The 20,419-nt window shown below is 34.9% G+C and overlaps 1 protein-coding gene across 3 annotated transcripts in view; it reads left to right on the forward strand.

Annotated features, from left to right (window-relative positions):
* LRP1B (LDL receptor related protein 1B) overlaps positions 1–20,419 on the forward strand; it is a 1,890,044-nt gene that overhangs the window by 1,779,146 nt on the left and 90,479 nt on the right. For all 3 annotated transcript variants that reach the window (XM_058715410.1, XM_058715409.1, XM_058715411.1), the window contains exons 78-82: positions 3,005–3,228; positions 3,946–4,052; positions 14,137–14,253; positions 16,375–16,548; positions 18,186–18,311. In XM_058715410.1, coding sequence (XP_058571393.1) covers positions 3,005–3,228; positions 3,946–4,052; positions 14,137–14,253; positions 16,375–16,548; positions 18,186–18,311 — 748 coding nt within the window. The remainder of the gene's footprint in view (positions 1–3,004; positions 3,229–3,945; positions 4,053–14,136; positions 14,254–16,374; positions 16,549–18,185; positions 18,312–20,419) is intronic.

A 20,419-nucleotide genomic window follows, 5' to 3' on the forward strand; every position in this document is an offset into this window, starting at 1 on the left:
ATGTTTGTTTGTTTGGTTTGGTTTGTTTTGAGCCTCTTTGGAAGCAAATGGCTTAGCTTTCCCATTCTGTTTTCCCATGTCAGACTCCATTCCACTCCCAGAACCTAAATTTACTTTTACTGTGTTTGGCCACTTTTTGTATTCACCTGTTTGGTTTTGAACCTCTCCACAAATTGTTTGTTTATTATATCAAGATCCAACAGGAATTTCTACTCCCACTTTGCAGCCAATATCCATTTAGTATCAGAATCCTTTTTATATGGCTAATACCATTCACAATCCTGGTCAAACTGAGCAATAAAGAGGGATTACTTCATTCGTATGGAACTCATTATAAAGGGCGATTTGCTCATTTGGGCTTAAGTTTCCTTGACAATAGGACCATCCTATTGCTTTCTTTTTGTTATTCTTTTTCTATTCAGTTCTGCTCTCTTCAGTGCTGAGAATCATTGAGCATTCAGTATGTTAGGAGTCAATGAAGATGAACATCTGGTAGCATCTTCACCTTGATGCCATTATTCTCTGAGAATCATATTGTACTGATAATTTATGACCATATGTTGAATTTACTGGGTGTGACATCCTTTACCCCATACTCTAATTACTTTAGTTGATACTGGAATGAAATTAAGGATTCTTTGATCAGGGACCCAGAGAATAAATGTATACATTTAAATATCTCCATCAGTATCTCTTGTGCTTAGCATTGAAAAGTAACATTTTTCCCATTCCCTAAGCCATATTCCTTACCCTGGTAATGTGACATCAATTTTATTTATCCTTCTACAGTTTGCCATTAGTAGATTCTTCACGAGCCTGCTTACCTGACAAAGTATCACTTAATCAAACTTATGGGTGTTGTATGAAAATTAAGACTTTGGATTTTTAATTGCCTGCAGTCCAGATTTAGAAGTATAGAATGGAAAGATAACCAGACTTTTTTGAGAATGAGTAAAAAAAAATGAAAATCCTGAATTCAAAAAGGTGCAACTTTGCATGAAATATGTCCTATTTTAGCAAGGATACTGTAAGGACAGAAAATCATGTGTATATATTTACGTCTGATAAAAGGAAACTAAGTATTTTTCTATGCTCGTGCTAGACAACCAATATCATATGTTTTTCATGCTGAAGTTTTGCTTTACTAGTGCTAGAAAATGGCAAATATACTCCAGCAGATTCTAAACAGCTTATAATGGTTATTTTTCCACTGTCCCTCATATTTATAAATTTGTGACTTACACTGACATGCCCATGCCATTTGTTGATGTGTTTACTCTTAAATGCTGCCAAGCCAGAAAAGAAAAAAACATTACAGTTAATTTAAATGATACTGGAACATTTGAAAATAATCTAGTGGTTTGGCTAGGACAAATATTTATATTCTACCCACCTATGAGTATTATGTATACAGTGTTTCTAAAGCGTATGGTATTGCAGAGTGCTTTTCAGTTAACAGCACTGGGCTATCACTGGGTAGAAGGATAGTATTTATTGTTACAGTTGAGAAATAGGTTACTATAAATTTCATGATTTCAGCTTTTAAATCAAAAGGTGGAAAGTCTGATAATAAAGGTCATTAGAAATCTGTATGGGTTCTGTGTTTAGTTCAGGCCGTATTTCCTTCCTTGAGATGCCAGTAATCATACAGCAGACAGTGGCTTGCAATTCCTGTTTCTTGGCATCTCATGTTCTTTTTGAGAAGTTTAGTTTCTCTTCTTTTAATCCAAATCCACTTCCTCCTTCAGTAAAATCTGTTCACTAGTAATTCACACAAGAAACTATTATGTGTTAAAAACACATATTTCCACTGGTTGCAGGTCCTAATTAAGCTCTTACACATTGAATACATGTGTAGTTATAATCACCTTCAAATAATTGTTTCTATTCTTGATATAATACCCCTGGGAATCCTTTCTCATTTTTGGTTATGCACAATAAACCTGGCCATGTAAAATTAATTATGACACTAGTTCCTACTCGAAGTGATCAAGTTAATTGAAGGGCACAGAGCATATGTTATTTTTCTTGCTGTCTATTCGCAATGAACTCTCTTACTTTTTGTCTCACAATAATTCAATAATACAATATTAAGCAGAAAATCCAAGCTAGTAAATTTAATATAAATGGCAGAGATTGGAATTTTTCTTAAAATATGTTCAAATATAGTATCTTTCTACATGTGTATCTGTACTAATATTCTTTTTCAATTTTTATATCAAATTGTATGGGGGAGCATACAGAACAACTGGGCCTTCCTTAAATTGCTGAAAAGAGTGTATATTGGTGCAAACTCTTTGAAAAAAAAGCTAGCAGTATCTATCCAAGCTAAGCATATGTATACTATAAGACTCAGCAGTTCTATTCCTTGTTAAAAACTCAACATAAATGGATGCTTTGTGTCCACCAAAAGACAGTACAAGAATATTCATGACTTTGGTTGTAACGGCCTAAAAGTACAAATAATCCAAATGGACATCATCAGTAAAATGGGGAACAATTTATGGTATATTCACAAAGTGAAATATTACCCATCAATAAAAATGTATTAATAATTCACATGCACAACAATTTGGATGAATTTCATAGATACACTGTTGAGTAAAATAAGCCAGGAATAGAACAGTATGATGCTATTTATATGGATTTGTTTAAGGCATTTTATTTTGTTAGATATCAGAATTATTGTTAGTCACAGAGGAATACTGACCAGAAGAAGTCACAGGTGAACCTTCTACAATTGTAGAAATATTCTAGATTGTGGTTATACAAGGGCAGTCATAGGTTGAACTCCAGTGAATTGTGCACTTAAGATTTGTGAAATTATGATATTTATAAAAATTAAGAAAAAAAATGAAGTATTTAGTTATTTAAAAACCCTGTGTAATAATTAACACCTGACCATGTTAAATATTATTCCTATACAATATCAATGTATAAATACAGAACACCCCACCCCTGCTTTGCTTTTGAAAACACTGTTTTTTGCTTTGTTTTCTTTTAGTGTCCTGAATTTAAAAGGCCCAGGGACATAGCAGTTGACTGGGTTGCTGGAAATATTTATTGGACTGATCATTCTAGAATGCACTGGTTCAGTTACTATACCACTCACTGGACTAGTCTGAGGTACTCTATCAACGTAGGGCAGCTCAATGGCCCCAACTGCACCAGACTCTTAACGAACATGGCTGGAGAACCCTATGCTATTGCTGTAAATCCTAAAAGAGGGTAGGTTAATGAGTTGGTTATTTATTCTTCTTGATATGTGTATCCATTTTTAGAGATTTTCCCACCTGTCTACTGTAGTTTTCTTTCTGTAATAAGTGTTCAACATATAATAGATTCACAAGACTTCTAAAAATCCCTCTATTTATGTACAAAAGCATGTGCTTTTCGTACCAAATGGTGGCACAAAATATATGTTTTCCTGAGAGGTTGCTCCATTATACATTCTATGTATGTGTATGCGTCTTATGTGTACGTTGCAGGTGCATTGTTGCAATACACACATAACCAATATTGTTAACCTAAAATTAAAATTTGAAGATATTAAACATAATATTGAACATATTAAGTGTAAGAGTATTAGTATTTTGGCTATTTGTGACAATAAAAAATGAAGGTGTATGTGCAAACAAATCTAAATAATTTTAACACAAATATTTCCTTTCCTTTTCTTGAATTGCCCCTTTCTTACTCTTTTACTTTTTCATTTATAGGCAATGACCAAAAAGAAAATAGAGAAATGTTAAATAAAACTCCTAATTACTACCCACTCTCTATTGGAGTTTGTGAGTCCATAGATTTAGAATTGGGCCCCAAAATCTGCTTTTTCAGGGACTCTGGGGTGATTCTGGTGCACACAGTCTGAAGAGACATTGTGTTTGGGAGCAGAGTTGGGTTGTAACAGCACTCCAACCTAACCAACTTGACCTATCTCTTCAGGATGATGTACTGGACTGTCGTTGGGGACCACTCCCACATAGAAGAAGCAGCCATGGATGGCACTCTGAGAAGGATTTTAGTACAAAAGAATTTGCAAAGACCCACAGGTATGATGTGTTGCTGACACGGTCTAGAATGTGGAGCAATATGCTCGGCATATTAGTGTAACAAGACTTTGCACTTTTGTTGGCAATATAATCATTTTTACAAGCACATAAAATAATTTATAGTATGGCTTTATGAAAGTCATTAACATTTCATGTTGTATTTTGCCAACTTGAAAGTCAAGGCCTTATCATACTGCCAGTGATATTACAGGAATGTTATTTGAAAATTGCCTAAGTTGTAAGTCCGTTTGTAGGATTTCACACACATAGAATTTCAACAGTTTACATTGTAATAGGGTGTTTTTACGGATATAAGTTAATGATGTTGGGGTAGATGGTACTATTTCTAGAGGATCAGAAGCTAAATGGACAAAGAGGTGGGAAAACATAAATAATTTTTAAGAGGAAGATTTGATGATTCCTGGCCCTTTCATTCACAGCCCTTTTTAATCAGACTTCAATAGCTTTCCCAGTTGTGTCATCTAAGCTATGCTCCAGACTCTCTGTACTCTCAGGACTGCTCAAGAACTCAGGTGTTTTTTCTGCCTCCCTGTTTTTCTCCCATTCCATTTGCCTCCCCACCTGCCCTTCTGACTTTTGTGCATCCAGCTGAATCTTACTCACCTTATAACATCTAACTTTAACACTTCCTCAATAAAACACTTTCAGAACTGCAAGGAACCCCAAGGATTTCATGCCACATGCAACGCTTCCTTCCTACTATATCCCAAAGGAGAGAATACATTTTCTCTATCACATATTATTTAATCATTATGCTTTGTAGTATCTTATATAATTGAAATTTTATTTATATTTGGCACTTATATTCATTTTTTTAATGTTTACTTTGAGAAAGAGAGAGTGTGTTATGGGGATAGGGCAGAAAGAGAGAGGGAGACATGGAATCTGGAGTAGGCTCCAGGGTCTGAGTTGTCAGCACAGAGCCCGACATGAAGCTCAAACTCACAGACTGTGAGATCGTGACCTGAGCTGAAGCGGGACGATTAACTGGCTGAGCCACTGAGGTGGCCCGGCACTTATATTCTTATTAACTTTTAATGTGCTGTGTGATTTTTCCTTCAACTAGATTGTTTTTACTCTTTATGGGAAGGAGCAATCTTTGGGATTTAGTTCATTTACATAAGTGTGTCTCCATTCACTGGTTTAACAAGTACTAATTGAACACCCATCTGGCGGGAGAAATTTTTCCAGATGCTGAAGACAAGTCCTTACTCTTGTGAAGTTGAAAATACCAACTCTCATGAACTTACCTTCCTCCAGAGGATAGAATATACAACATAAGTCATGTCAGATACTAATAAGTGCCATATAGAAAAGAATGGGCACTTATGGGGGAATACTATTTTCATCAGGATTATCAGAGAAGCCATCTTAGAAAGGTGATATTTGAGAAGGGAACTTCATAGAAGTAGCAAGCTAATGTGAATATGTAAGCAAACAGCTTTCCAAACAGAGTGAAAATCAAGTTAAGAGTTAAGGATGAGCTTAACATTTGTCAAAAACAGCAAGAATGTTAGTATGCCTAGAAACATTCGAGCAGCTCAGGAAAGTGGTAGAAGTGTGGGTGCCCAGGTGGCCAGGTGAAGGTCATGTAGGACCTAGAACACACTGTTAAGGACTGGATTTTATTCCAGTTTTAAGGGGAGGCATGGAAGGCTACTGGAGAGGCAAATGGCATAATATTTTCATACGCTGTTTTCATTTTTTAAAGAACCTTAATTGTCTTAACTTTTTATTTCTGACTAATTTTGGACATATAGAAAAGGTCCAAAATTATTTTTTTTAAAGTTCTGTGATGTTAACAACTTACATAATCATAGTATGTGAGACATGATTTTCATATTAAGGAATGTTTCTGGCAGCAGTTTATAGAATTGCCTGTCACAGGGTTCTTAGGAAGGAGCCTGAGACAGGAATTCTTCTAAAGGTTATTTATGAGGGGAGTGCTATTCAGGAGATGTCTGTAAAATATGGAGAGAGAAAAGGACTATGTCTCAGGTAAACTCTAATTTTGGCTTCAGCCACGGGGATGTGCCTTGGAGCATAGATCCCATGACAGGGAAGGAGTCAGCTTTTATATGATCCATCAGTCTTTGGTTGGCCTTTGGATTCAAACTTCCCAATCCAGACTGCTGCAGACAGTTGAGCACAAATCTCTGGGGAAGGAGGGCAAGTGTGATTCCTTAGCTGCAAACAGTGGATAGTGGAGAGGTATCCCTACCTACTAAAGGAAATCTGAGCTGGCCACCACAGCATCCCCTACAGTGGGTGAAGTGCAAATGAACATTTTTCATGTGGTGACCACTCTGCCCAGCACTATGGGTAGTTTAATGATGAACATGGCATACTCCCTTTTCTCATGGAGTTGATATTTAAGGGAAAAAAATGAGGCATGCGCTAAAGTTTGAAGTGTTGGCACAATGAGAGAATTGTTACATGCCTTATGATATCATGGGAGTGCAAAGGCAAGAGAAATTATATCTAATACTGGAAAACTATGTGAAAGGTGTCATTTAAACACGTGCTTGAAGGATAGGTGGACATTTGAAAGGTGGACAGATAACTCACCATGGTATAGTTTTTATAAAGGTGTTCTTTTAAGTCAAATATACCGGTGTTGATCCCAGGGGATTATGTACCACCTGTGAGATCTCAGAAAGGAACTTACTATCTTCAAAGTTCGATTTTTACCATTAACAAACCAAGGGGGGATTATGACTAACTTATAATATTGTCGTATTTATTAGATGACATAGCACTCTGAGCCAGGGGCTGCAATGTGAAGCACATGGTATGTTCTATGATATTTGAAGTCATGAATCACCTAGAAGGGGATGGGATAGGTAATGGAACATGAACCGAGAATAGAGAGCTTTAAATACCAAAGTATTTTGATGTGATTTTTTAGTCAATAATAAACCACTGTACAATTTTGATTCAAGTAGTGATGTGAATAAGGTAGGTCTTCTTGCTTTGGTATCATTGTGCCAATGGAGTGAATAGGTAGAGAGCTATGAGACCAGCTACAAATCCATTGAATAGTCCTAATGAGAGCAGAGAGTAGCACAACTAGAATGGTAACAGGTGAAAAGGGGAGAATGCATACAGAAGGGAAAGCAGAGTAAGCATAGAATTTATGAAATACATATGAGAATAGAGGTAGAGATAAGAAATATCTCAAAGAGAGGTTAAAATTCAATAAATTAAACATCTTCTTATTTCCTTTCTTCATCCATTCCTCCTTAAATTAAAAAATATTGGATGCTCGGGGTGCCTGGGTGTATCAGTTGGTTGAGCACCCAACTTTTGATTTTGTCCCAGGTCATGAGCTCACGGTTCGTGGGATTGAGCCCCACCATCAGGCTCTGTGTAGACAGCATGAAACCTGCTTGAAATTCTTGCTTTCCTTCTCTCTGCCCTTTGCCAACTTGTGTGTGTGTATGTGTGTGTGTGAGTGTATGTGTGTATGTGTATGTATGCACACTCTCTCAAAAATAAATAAATAAACATTAAAAATATTGGATGCTCACTATATGCCAGATACTATCGGTAATCAGATATATTATATGGGATATATGGATCCCTACACTCACAGAGCTTAAATTCTAATATGGGGGACCATAAAAACAAAAACCAAACTGTGTGTGTGCAGATAGGAGGGGGTGTACCATGCAGCAGGTGTCACTTTAATTATAGTGGAGAGGAAAGGCTTTCCAAGGTGCTGATTGTTAAGATTAATTGCTAAACTATGTGAAGGGGTAGAAAAAAATGGGATGATGTTGCAACACGAAGCAAAGAATGGGACAGAGACCTGAAGGTAGGAAAGCCAAAGAGCATAGTAAACAAATTAGAAAATAGCATGAGACAAGGATTAGAGAGATGGGTAGGGGTCAGCCTAGGCAGGATCTCAGAGACCAAGACAAATACCATTGCTTCATGTTAAGTAGATAACCAGCTCTAATCAGACATCAGAGACATATCAAGAAGGAGGTTGGTGTGAGGCTTTTGACTCCATGTGATTGGGCATGTGCGAGTTTTCTTCTCAGTAAGTCTGCTTTGAAAACTTCTGCTCCACTTAACAGGAGTAGACTCTTGAAAGCTGTTTACTCACTCATTCAACTAATTTTTTGTGTGTGCCTACTGTGTGTCAGAGATAATTTTAGGCATTTGGAATACAGGAGTGAACATATAGATCCCTATTCTTCTAGTGGTTATGAGGCAAAACCATATTTTAAAAAGTAAATTATAAAGTTGTGAGGTGTTTAGTGCTATGGAAAAAAAGAGTGAAAATAGAGTAAGAAGGGTCAGAAATGGTGGAGGGAAGTTTGCAGTGTGACATTATTAGGTCTTTAGAGTAGAACTTTGAGAAGGTGGCACTTGAACAGACTGTGTGTTGCTGTCAATCAGCGGCAAATGTTGCAGGTGTGGTTATGGCCCCAGGTGAATCAGTCAGATGGAGATATCTCACAGATAACTGAAAATTTTAGTTCTACAGATTAAAGCTTGGAGTTTAAACTTAAAGTTTGGGGAATTAGCAAAGAAAGCTGATAATTAAAGTTGCTGGGGTTGTTCAGATGGACAAGAGAGGGGGAAACAAAGCGTCTTCTTAGGGTAGAATTTTGTGAGATGCTTATATTTAGAAGAGTCACAGTCAGAACTGAAGACTGCAAAGATGTTTGCGCAACTGGAGCAAAACAACTGGATTCAGAATCACAAAAGCTGCAGGAAGAGTCTCAAAAGAACTACGGTACACCTTATTGGGCATACTATAATGACTTGCACAAAGAAAATATAAAGCAGCAGAAAGAGCTTAAGTCTGCCATTTATATAGACTTGAGTTAAAACTGAGCAGCCTGCATAAAGTTTTGAGCATCAAATTTCTCATTTGTAAAATGTATATGATAATATCTACCTTATAGAGAATTCATAACAATTTAAATCAGATGTAAATCAATGTAAATTGATGAATATAATTCCCTGAATATCTAAGAGGCTAAGAATAATTATAAAAACAATCATATGCTAGGGGTGCTGGGTGGCTCAGTCGGTTAAGCATCTACCTCTTGATTTCATCTTAGGTCATGATCTCAGGATTCATGAGATCGAGCCCTGTGTGGGGCTCTGTGCTGATGGCATGGAGCCTGCCTGGGATTCTCTTTCTCCCTCTCTGTCTCCCTCTCTCTCAAAATAAATAAATACACTTAAAGCAAATATATGCTAAAACCTTATATATGTATTCTGTGTAACATCCATCATAATTTCCTGACACTGATAATTATTTTTATTCATTTAAAAATGTCATTTAGTATATTTTGTTAATTTGATTCATTTTCTTATGGCATATCAATTTGAATTCTGTAAGATTTTTAAAAATCCACAAGCCACATATAAAAACCTATTACTTTACTTCATGCCCACCTGCTTTATAAGTGGCTTTCTTAATATTGGAAATGCTGGTTTTGTATTCATAGGCAGGATTTTATTCCGTCAGGCAGAAACATCTCAAATGTTATCTTTACAGGGATTAATAACTCTTGAGTATTGTCATGCTAAATGTTATTGATATAAAAATGAATCAAGAACAAATCTCATGAGATCTTTAGGAAATAATAGATAATTAGGTTTCATAAACAGCATATTACTAGAAAGGTATAATGAAAAGTTGGCAATAAGTCATTGTTCTGCATCTATTATGTATATGTACACATTATATGGAGAGAGGCATGTGTACCCTATGAGATATTCCTCTGTGGAAGTAAGTTCATTATTTGTCTTCCCAGAAACATCTCAAGACTTGTTTGTACCTATTTTTTCTCTCTCTTTTTTTCTTGGCATATGTTTCTAAATATTTGCCCTGACTCCAAGGTTATTATATTGAAATCAGTAACTATAATAATACCTCTGTTACCCTCCAAGTGCAACATGTTGTTCTTTACATTTTGGGTTTATTGGAAATGCTACCTTTCCTTTATGAATCCATGAATGAATGCATGCACTGAGATGTAGTACGTTTGTTCATATCTGTACTTTAATAGGGTACACAGGATATCTGCAGGATCGAACAACAATAGAATAGATGTGAGCTTATCTCTATCCCTTTAGGTAACCCCTGTGTATTCCAGGGTTAGAATTGTACAATCCAATTGAACAGTTAGCCCACCACTTAGCTAGACCTGTATTTGCTCACTACCAGCCCTACCATTACATACTTTACAAAATCATGATGGGAATACCTCAATTCTTTGGGCTTTCATAGCACTCGTTATCTCCATAGTTGATACTTCATCATCTACTACTTTAATGATACAGTAGAACGTGAACTCTTTAATGTATATTCTGTGTACCCACCCAATCAGACCATAAATAACTTAAATCAAAATTATTACCGGTATTCCTATGCACATTGAAGAATATTACAGTGTCCGTAATTAGTGTGTGCTTAAGAATAATTATGTATTGAATGAATGAAGAGATGAATGCCTACAATTTTTAACATTCTAACCCATGGTGTGGTTTTATGGCCTCTTTTAACAAACGACACACTTGTCTTATTTTATTAGGCACAATATTAACAACAAAGGACATAATCTATCTTCTGATTCAGTCAACTGTGTGGTAGTTGAACTTCATACTCCATGAGAGTAGGAACATGATCCGTTTTGTTCTTTGCTACATACCTAGTACCTAACAGTGTATAGTACAAGGGAGGTGTCTTATGAATATATATTGGGTTAATGAATGATGTGTCAGGGAGGATACTTTCCAGCTCTCCCTCCAGTAAGAAGGCATGTAAGATTACATGTTTTTTATTTAGATACATATTATTTGATACCTAGAAGCTTATTTATGTTGCCTTTAGCTTCCCCCAAATCATGACAGTTTCTGAGAAATTAAAGAATTACATACTGGCCCTGAACTAGTTATAATTATTCATTCAATCTGTAAATTATTTTCTATTATACAACAAAAGGTATATAATTAAATAAAATGGATAGAACTTAGGACTATTTTGGAATTCCTTGATGCATTTATTTTACTCACACTCAGATAAGGGTGTGTGTGTGTGTGTGTGCGCGCGCGCGCGCGCGCGCGCACGCACTCGCATGTGTTAGTAACTTTAGTTTGGAATCTAAGACTGGAAGTAAGCAATCTGTCTCAAAAAATAGCTTTAACAATTAAAAAATAAATTTCACATAGTGGTAAATATTTTCAGTTTTTGGACCCTTTTTATCACCTCTTAAATCAAGAATATGGTAGTGCACACTTGCTGGTTAGTTCTAACTTACAAATGTTGACTTTCCGTTAACGCAGAATGTATGTAATCTTTTTCTCTATTTCTGAGAACACAGTGATTTTAATTTATTACTTTCTTCAAGTCTTCTCAAATATCCCATTGGTATTGTCGGTTCTCATAAGATTTTGCTTTGACCATTTCCATTTTCTTTTTCTTTTCTTTCTTTCTTTTTTTTAAGACCATAGTGGATATAGAGGAACTAGTGGGAAGGTCTTGGAAATTTTCAGAGTTCAACAAAAGTGAGATTCAAAAATCCCTAAAATGTAATAATAGTCTTGACATCATGGGAGAAGTTAAGAAAATGACTATATGAATAGGGCCTTGATCATATATTCCTAAAACTTAGTGAGCCCATGTCTTTATCTTTTAAAAGCCTTCCAAATTGTGATTCCATAATACTTGATTAGAACAAAGTGACATTTTATTTTAAATTTTCTGTACTTACACAGACTTGGTTGCAAATATCCATCATTCCCAGTTCAGATAAAAATGACTTTCTTGGGAATTGATTTTTTTTTCTGTTTTATTATCAGTACTTTATTAAAGACAAAAAGGAGATGTGATATTTTAAAGATAGAAATGAACTTGTTCTTTCATATAAACTTCACTCTCATGTCTATAACAAGAAAAGTTAGTTGATTCCTTTATTAACTTTTTAATTTAAAAGACTATCTCTTTTATTAAAGGGCTTAAGGAAAAATCAAAATCATCGATTTGTGGATTTTTTGGAATATAAATCCCACTCATCTGAAAGCTTTGTTATATAATTTTTATCTAGATGTAATTCCATCCAATAGCACAATATGTGACCAGAGCTGATAAAGATGGGTTTGTCTTGGACAAGCCTAGACTAACAATGCAATATATGATACTTTTGAAAACTGTCTTACTGCTGCTGAATCTGAAGCAATAATATTGGTAATTAGACTATATTACACACCATTTGTTGTCTTTCCCACAGTTAACAAATTGGATATTAACAAATTTAATATCCAAAAGTGAAGGACAATTGTGGGGACAGCTTTTGAAAATCTACTTCTTTATTGTATCACATTGGTGAAAGAGAAAGAAAAAAGTCTTTTAACCCTTCTTAGACAACTGTTCTGAAATATAATGGTGGCAGAAGGAAACTGGGTCATTTTATGGTTCATTTCGCCCATAGTTATACATGAAGAAGCAAAATCATAACTTCCAACATGACTCCAAATAGCAAATCAATCATCGAGTAGAAACTAATAAAACATGGGCCACTTGTTTTAATTGCTAAGTCATTTCTTAGAGACTGATTGGGCATAGTACATCTTTATATGATACTCAAGAAGCAATATTTATATTTGATTTGATTACATTCGGGCTAGATCTACAAACAACTAAAAAAATATTCTTGAATTATCTTCACCATGAGTTTATTTGTTTATTTTTCACTCTGATTGTTAACTCTTGGACTGTCTACAGAGGAATCCAATTAACACAAATTCAACAATACCTTTCATTCAGTTGCATTGCCATTGAAGTGTATCTCAGTTATTTATTGAATGTTCTGATTGAGAAAGCTATCTAACTTTCAGCTGCCAAAGGTATTTTAGTTTCGTTGTACAGTTTTTATAATGTAATACATCATATATACAGACTAGTAACAAAAATTAAATATCTATAACAGTGAAGACTAACTGTACAATTTATATGTTATAGATCTTACTTTTCTATATTGAAGGAAGTTTACTTAAGACAGAAAGCATTCTGTCGATATTTTTGCAAGAGGATACTGTCTGGACTCCAGTAACATTATGAAATAAAAAAACAAAAACCTGAATAAGTAGAAAAAACATTATTTTTTACCACATCTTATTTTAGTCGATTGTTATTCACTAACAGATACTGATGATAAAAATAAAGACAAGCAGTCCCAAAGAAAATTAATGATTCGAGTGAAAAAGTGTAAGCACAACTAGAACCTTAATTACGGAATTTGTCATTCATTCTTCTCTACTATAACCATCAATCTTCAGTCAGTTTAAACTTTAGTATGCCCACAGGTGTCTCACAATACCATAGGCCAACTCCTAATGGGTGAAAATGTCTTATGATTAAGCCCATGAACTTTTATATTTGAGAAACATACCTTCATGAGGATATCCAAAATATAATTAATTACACTGAATTATTTTAAATTGAAAAAAATAATGTTTATTTATTTTTGAGAGAGAGAGAGGCAGGGGCAGAGAGAGAGGGAGACATAGAATTCAAAGCAGGCTCCAGGCTCTGAGCCTGAGACCAACCTGGGGCTTGAATTAACAAATCATGACCTGAGCCAAAGTCAGATGATTAACCGACTGAGCAACCCAGGAGCCCCACACCCTGAGTTATTTTAAATAAAGGTTAGATAAGTGGTTTAAATGATTAGTTAATTCTGTATATACTAAAAAGATAAAAACTAAAATATGGAAAAGGTTTTTTTAGAAAATAGCCATAATTAGGAAACCAGTAAGTGTGGAAATGAAGGATATTTAGGGTAACTTTTCATATAGGAAGGAAAATTTTTACTATAGCTAATTAAATTCTAGGTAAGCTATCCACATTTAATTCAGATAAAGATTAGTTATTCATTTTTTTTTCTAATTTCTACACTACCATAATGTAGACTGGGTAATTTCTTTGATATATGAAGAAAAATATCCATCATAATTATATATTAAGAAGCAGAAATATAATTTTAAATAATTTCACATTTATTTTTTGTTTATTTATCCTTATGTATTGATTTTGTAGGTCTGGCTGTGGATCATTTTAGTGAACGAATATACTGGGCTGACCTTGAGCTTTCTGTTATTGGCAGTGTTCTGTATGATGGCTCTGATTCAGTAGTCTCTGTCAGCAGCAAACAAGGTTTGTGAAGTGCTTTTGTTTTGTCTTTAATTATTATTGAGTATATTAAGTACTGATATGTAAATATAAATATGAAAGGTTTACGTTCTGAGTTTCCTCAATTTCTTTTTCCTTACAAGTTGTTGCTCTTACTATGGATTAAAACTTTTATTCCCAGTAGAAGAACAAAGAGGCCAGGCCAGAAGAACTTAGCCTAGGACAAACATGGTCCATTGCTTCTCAGATTTAGAAAATACTCATTCTGTTCCTTCTGTAGATATTACATTCTGGGCAGAACACTTGAGTTAATCAATATTAGTGCCTCTGAACACAAGTTTTTATTTCAAATTGCAGTGACAGCAAGCAGAAATGAATTATTGTAGGGCACCTGGGTGCCTTAATCGTTAAGCCTCTGACTTTGACTCAGGTAACGATCTCACAGTTTGTATGTTCGAATCCCACATCAGGTGAGCTCGTGCCCCACTTTGGGTGAACTTGAGCCCAGGGGGAACTCCACTTCTTCTCTCTCTCTCTCTCTCTCTCTCTCTACCCCTTGTGGGAGTCTTTCTCTGTCTGCCCCTCGCTCACTTGCACCCTCTCTCTCAAAAGAGAATTAAAATAAAATGCCTTTAAAAAATGAATGATTGTATATAATAAAGCATCACTGTAACAATTATTGCATTCAAGAGAAAAGCAGTGTGTAAAAATAACTTACCTCTACCTCCAGTGAGTGCAGAATCTACCTGTGCTCTTCTTTTGTGGTACCCTTTCTTATTCCCGCCTCTGTGACTACCTCCTATATTTTATTCTTTTTTTTCTCCCACTTTCTTTGCCCGGCAATCTCAGTTCTTTCTGGTGAATTTAATTTCTTTCCCTTCTGGTTTATTTTTCCCTTATCCACCACAACTTCTTCTCTTATTTACCACAAATTGTTTATCATAAGGACTTGAAGTTTTTATATGTATATATTACATATACTGAATATAGCTCTGCTTCTTGGTTTTTTTAACAAAAGCAGAGAAGTTGAAAGAAAAATAATTAAATTGAACTTTCATTGTGCCTTTGCCTAATGTGTGTTTTTTCTGTGATAGCCCTAGACAGACAAAAAAATTCCATATTACACCTGATTACAATAAAGTTGACCTTTTCAGCTTAAGTACATTGAAGTAGCATATATAAGTTTTTAAAAAAGCATTTTATGTTTGGTTTTTTTTTTGTTTTTTTTAATTTTTTTTTTCAACGTTTTTTATTTATTTTTGGGACAGAGAGAGACAGAGCATGAACGGGGGAGGGGCAGAGAGAGGGGGAGACACAGAATCGGAAACAGGCTCCAGGCTCCGAGCCATCAGCCCAGAGCCTGACGCGGGGCTCGAACTCACGGACCGCGAGATCGTGACCTGGCTGAAGTCGGACGCGTAACCGACTGCGCCACCCAGGCGCCCCTAAAAAAGCATTTTATGTTTTACAGCCTCTAGATAATAATTAAAATATAAATGTCATTTTGCTTGTTATAAATTTCAGTATCAAAAGTTAGATTAATTCTTTTCATAAAACCTCTTAAAGTAACAGTTATTTCTTACAATGGGAAAAATGATGCCCTCTATTATTGTTAGCCACACTCGTCATGTGCACCATTGCTATTTGCCAGGTTCTTTTCTTGATCCCATTTCAAAACAACAATAGTAATGCCTTTTTCTCTTCTTTTCTTTTTGTCATTCAGGCAATCTAATTTGATCATTAAGTTGATCTAGAACACAAATTCAGAATTTTGTGAGCTTCCTAATTGTGTACAATGGATAAGGCTGGCCTGTAGCTTTTCTTTTGTCTGCAAACTGTACAGAGAGATGACTCTGCATATAGTAAGCCCCCAGCAAATGCTTTGTGGGGCTGCAGATGGTTAAAGTGATGATAGAAATGTTTTTTTTTTTATGTTGTGAGTGATGTGTTTAGTATCTCATATATTCCTACTGCAAAGAAATTAATTATGACAACTTTTCAGCTAATAGTAAAAACATTATAATTCTGAAATTTTTTTAAACCACAGTAATAAGATTTTCTACATGATCTTAAATAAAATTGGTGTTAAGTCCAAGCATTTATTTACATTGCAACTTTTATAACTCTATCTTTTAAAAATTCTAGGCTTGTTACATCCACATAGGATTGATATCTTTGAAGATTATATATATGGAGCAGGACCTAAAAATGGTGTATTTCGAGTACAAAAATTTGGCCATGGTTCAGTAGAGTACCTAGCTTTAGATGTTGATAAAACGAAAGGTGTTTTGATATCTCATCGCTATAAACAGCTAGACTGTAAGTATATTTTATACTGTTTTTGATATTGGTGAATTTTTTTTCCATATGACTCTCAGAAGACAGTATTTTAAAATATTTTAACTCTTTTAATGTCTTAATCCCAAGAGTTAAGTAACTTTAATTTTGAAGTCACTAAATGTTTTAAATCACTACAGTGAAGATATAAATGGTACAAAAGTTTATTTTGTGTTGGACTGTGTTTCCTTGAAATTAGAATTGACTTGGTTATTTAAAACAAAAGTTTCCTTCTATTTTTCTAAAAGTCATAATAAAACCTGTGAGTCTATATATAAATCATGCAAGTAGTGAAATACATCATTAGCCATTTTGACTCTTGTTACTGATAACCAATAACAATCATAACATCAACATTCCATCTTTAAAATCATCCTAGGGGTACTGCTTTCAAGGGTTATATTTTCTCTGATTGTGACTTTTTTATTGTTACTTTCCCTCCTAGAAAGGAATAGGTAAATGGTTGATGTAATTATCTTGAAAGATATGTTCCAAACACAACTACCAAATATATTGAAGAACAAAGTAGAAAAAAAAAAAAAAAGTGGCTGAAATAATGTCTTTATGTATGAGTTTACACTTCAAGAAACTGTGTAAGATTTGTTGACAATGTTTATGGCAAATAAAAAGATATTTACCTCATTCGGTACAATTATCTGGAAAGGCAACAATTGGTAATTATCTAAATCAGTTCTAGAAACAGATTAAAATAGTACATAGCCCCCTAAGAACTTTCTGAAATGCTATCCAAGGTTTTATTGCTTTTTACCTGTGATCTGACATATTTAGTTCCAAGGTTAATATGAGTACACTCTCTATCATTCTCTAGTTCTGTTTGATTCTTATTCATAGTCAAATATTACCACCTTCGTAAAAACTACATAAACAAATAAAACTCTGCCCTAAGTATAATAGGTGTTTGAGTAGTGGTTCTAACAGAGTGAAAGCCATTTTTATAGTCATTCTAACGACAGATCCTCTCTCTAAGGAGAGCTGTGGAGTAAGTTATGACTGCAGAAGATGCTAATTGGTGAGAAATTTAGACAAAAATAAATGTGGCAGACATTTACATGCACATAAACTTCAACCTGATGTAAAGGAAACCATGTTAAATGTGGTGTTGAGGAAAAAAAAAGTCATATCCTCTGTGTTTTGAACAAGTACATATGGGTTATAAGTCTTTGTAAGTACAAGGGGGAAGTTGTTTCTGTCTGTTCAGCAGTTCTGAAGCTATCTAAAATGAGTATTAGGTCCCTCAAGACTTCGGTTGGCTGGATTTGTTTTACGTAGACCCAAACTGTACTTCGGTATCTCAGAGCAACTCTTTTACCAAAAATACATCAGATGGAAGAGTGACAAAGCATATATTTGAATACTTTCTTCTCTCTTGGGAGAGAAGAAATGTAAATCAGGGTAAATTATGGATGGATGTTGGTTAACACTTTCTCTTTACGTATAAAGGAGAATGGTAACATTGAAAAGACATACACCCGAAAGCAATTTGATAGGATGTCTTTTCAACATTGCTACTGCATCCTTTCACCTTGTTAAATTTTACATTTTTGAAGCCTATTGTACTTATAGTTATGAATTTCTTTGTTTTCTTTTGTTTTAATCAGTACCTAATCCATGCTTGGACTTAGTGTGTGACTTCCTGTGTTTGCTGAATCCTTTTGGAGCCACCTGTGTGTGCCCAGAAGGAAAATACTTGATTAATGGTACTTGCAATGATGACAGCCTGTTAGGTAGGTAAACTTTATTATTCTGTAAATAATGAATTAATTTGTATGATAAATTTTCACAGCTATTGAAACTGAACAGAATTAGCTACTCAATCATCAGTATAGCTGCCTTCATATCATTGGTTCTGGAATGCCTATGTAAACTACTCTCTCTGATGATGACTTTCTATCAATTTATTCCTCATTTATTCACAGAGCTGCACGGAGCACTTGCTATACATTTAAGACTAGATTAAGAACTTTGAAGTCAAATGCCAAATCAAGATACTTTTATATAGCTCTTTTACCAGCGAGGATTATGATATTTCCCAGGATGCCATTTTGTTATTAGGTTAAACCCAGCCATTTTAAGGTTTATTCATTCATCAGATTCATGGTGAACAACTTCCATGCACCAAACACTAATTTACAAACTGAGGATAAGAAATGAAGTTGTAGTCTCTTCCGTGTAAAATTTGATTCACAATACATACTACTAATAATACTAATAAATATTTTGAGGGCTTATGAGCTAAACATAACACTAATTTAGAAACTAAGGACTAATTTTGAAACAAAACTGACAAGATTTATTCAGTCTTAGAACTCATATTTTAGAAGCTACATTAACATTAAAGCAAACATTTTAGGGGCGCCTGGGTGGCGCAGTCGGTTAAGCCTCCGACTTCAGCCAGGTCACGATCTCGCGGTCCGTGAGTTCGAGCCCCGCATCAGGCTCTGGGCTGATAGCTCGGAGCCTGGAGCCTGTTTCCGATTCTGTGTCTCCCTCTCTCTCTGCCTCTCCCCCATTCATGCTCTGTCTCTCTCTGTCCCAAAAATAAATAAAAAATGTTGAAAAAAAAAAATTTAAAAAAAAAAAATAAAGCAAACATTTTAGAAAGTGAAACATTATTTCAGATGCTTATAAGTAATAAACAGCAAAAAATCAAAAATAAAATAACAAAAATCAAAAACCAAAATAGTATTGAAGAGATGTCTCTCAGTTATCCAGGTAAACTGACGTTAAGTTCCCTCATAATCAAGACATTAACCATAATGGAAAAACAAATTGCTATTAAGTGAAAAGAAAATTAACACTCAGTAAATTTTATGACACAGACAAAAATATAGGGCTCCAAAATCCCTTGAGGATCACATTTTCCACTGAGATACACTTAGGATCTCTTCATAGCAGGGTTTTCTACCTGCTATATTTTTCTCTGTTGGAACTCCTCACGTAAACACTGTGCCTTTGCCCTTAGTAAACATGTCTACACCCATATCATGTTCTCATTGTTGTCTCCTGGGAGTTACATACAATCGGAAGACTTTTACCTTTACGATACTGTAAGTGTCTAAAACTATCACAGCTCTTTCATTTAATATATATTCTTTAAGCATTGGATATGCAAAGCTGAAGAGGATGTAAAGGTGAAATGATGAATAGATAGATGTTTGCGTCAATTGAGATACATGGTACAGAAGAGACAGAGTTAAAACTACTGTGAGAATTCAGATGATCATCCAGTTAGAGAATCGATTACAGTTTTCTGTAGAATATGACCTTAGAACAAGGTCTGTAAAGACAGATGGGATTCAGATTAAGTGGGAATGAGGGATCAGAACATTAAGACAGAGGAACTGAAAAGTCATGAAAATAAGGCATGTAAAGAAAATAGTGAGTCATTTATTTTAGTTAGGGTGTAGCATGTGTGAAGTACTGTTGTGGGTGGCAAGGTTAGAACTCTCTTAACAGAGAGCTAATTGTAAGTCATGATTGGTATTTTGGATGAGTACTTTAGTGCCGGTTCTTGAAAAGGAAGCTGTCACTGGCACTAGAATGCACCCTTTCTTTTTATTGATTATCTTTCCAACCAGAGTAGCTGTGATCTCAACTGTGATGGTCAAGTAAGAGAATTACATGAACATTTTCAAATGTTATTAGGCACATTTTTCACTAGCTGCTCTGACATGGTCACGTAGGTAAACTATGTGTCGCCACATATTTCTCTTTAACCTCTCAGAAATAGATTTTTTTTTAAATATCAGTCTATCCTTGTGAAGAGATGTGCCACATTTTTACTAGTTCCACATACACTCTTAACCAATGATCTCACAGGTGCCCCCTATGT

This window comes from Neofelis nebulosa, chromosome 2, assembly GCF_028018385.1.
Source record: "Neofelis nebulosa isolate mNeoNeb1 chromosome 2, mNeoNeb1.pri, whole genome shotgun sequence".
Classification (NCBI taxonomy): Eukaryota; Metazoa; Chordata; class Mammalia; order Carnivora; family Felidae; genus Neofelis; species Neofelis nebulosa.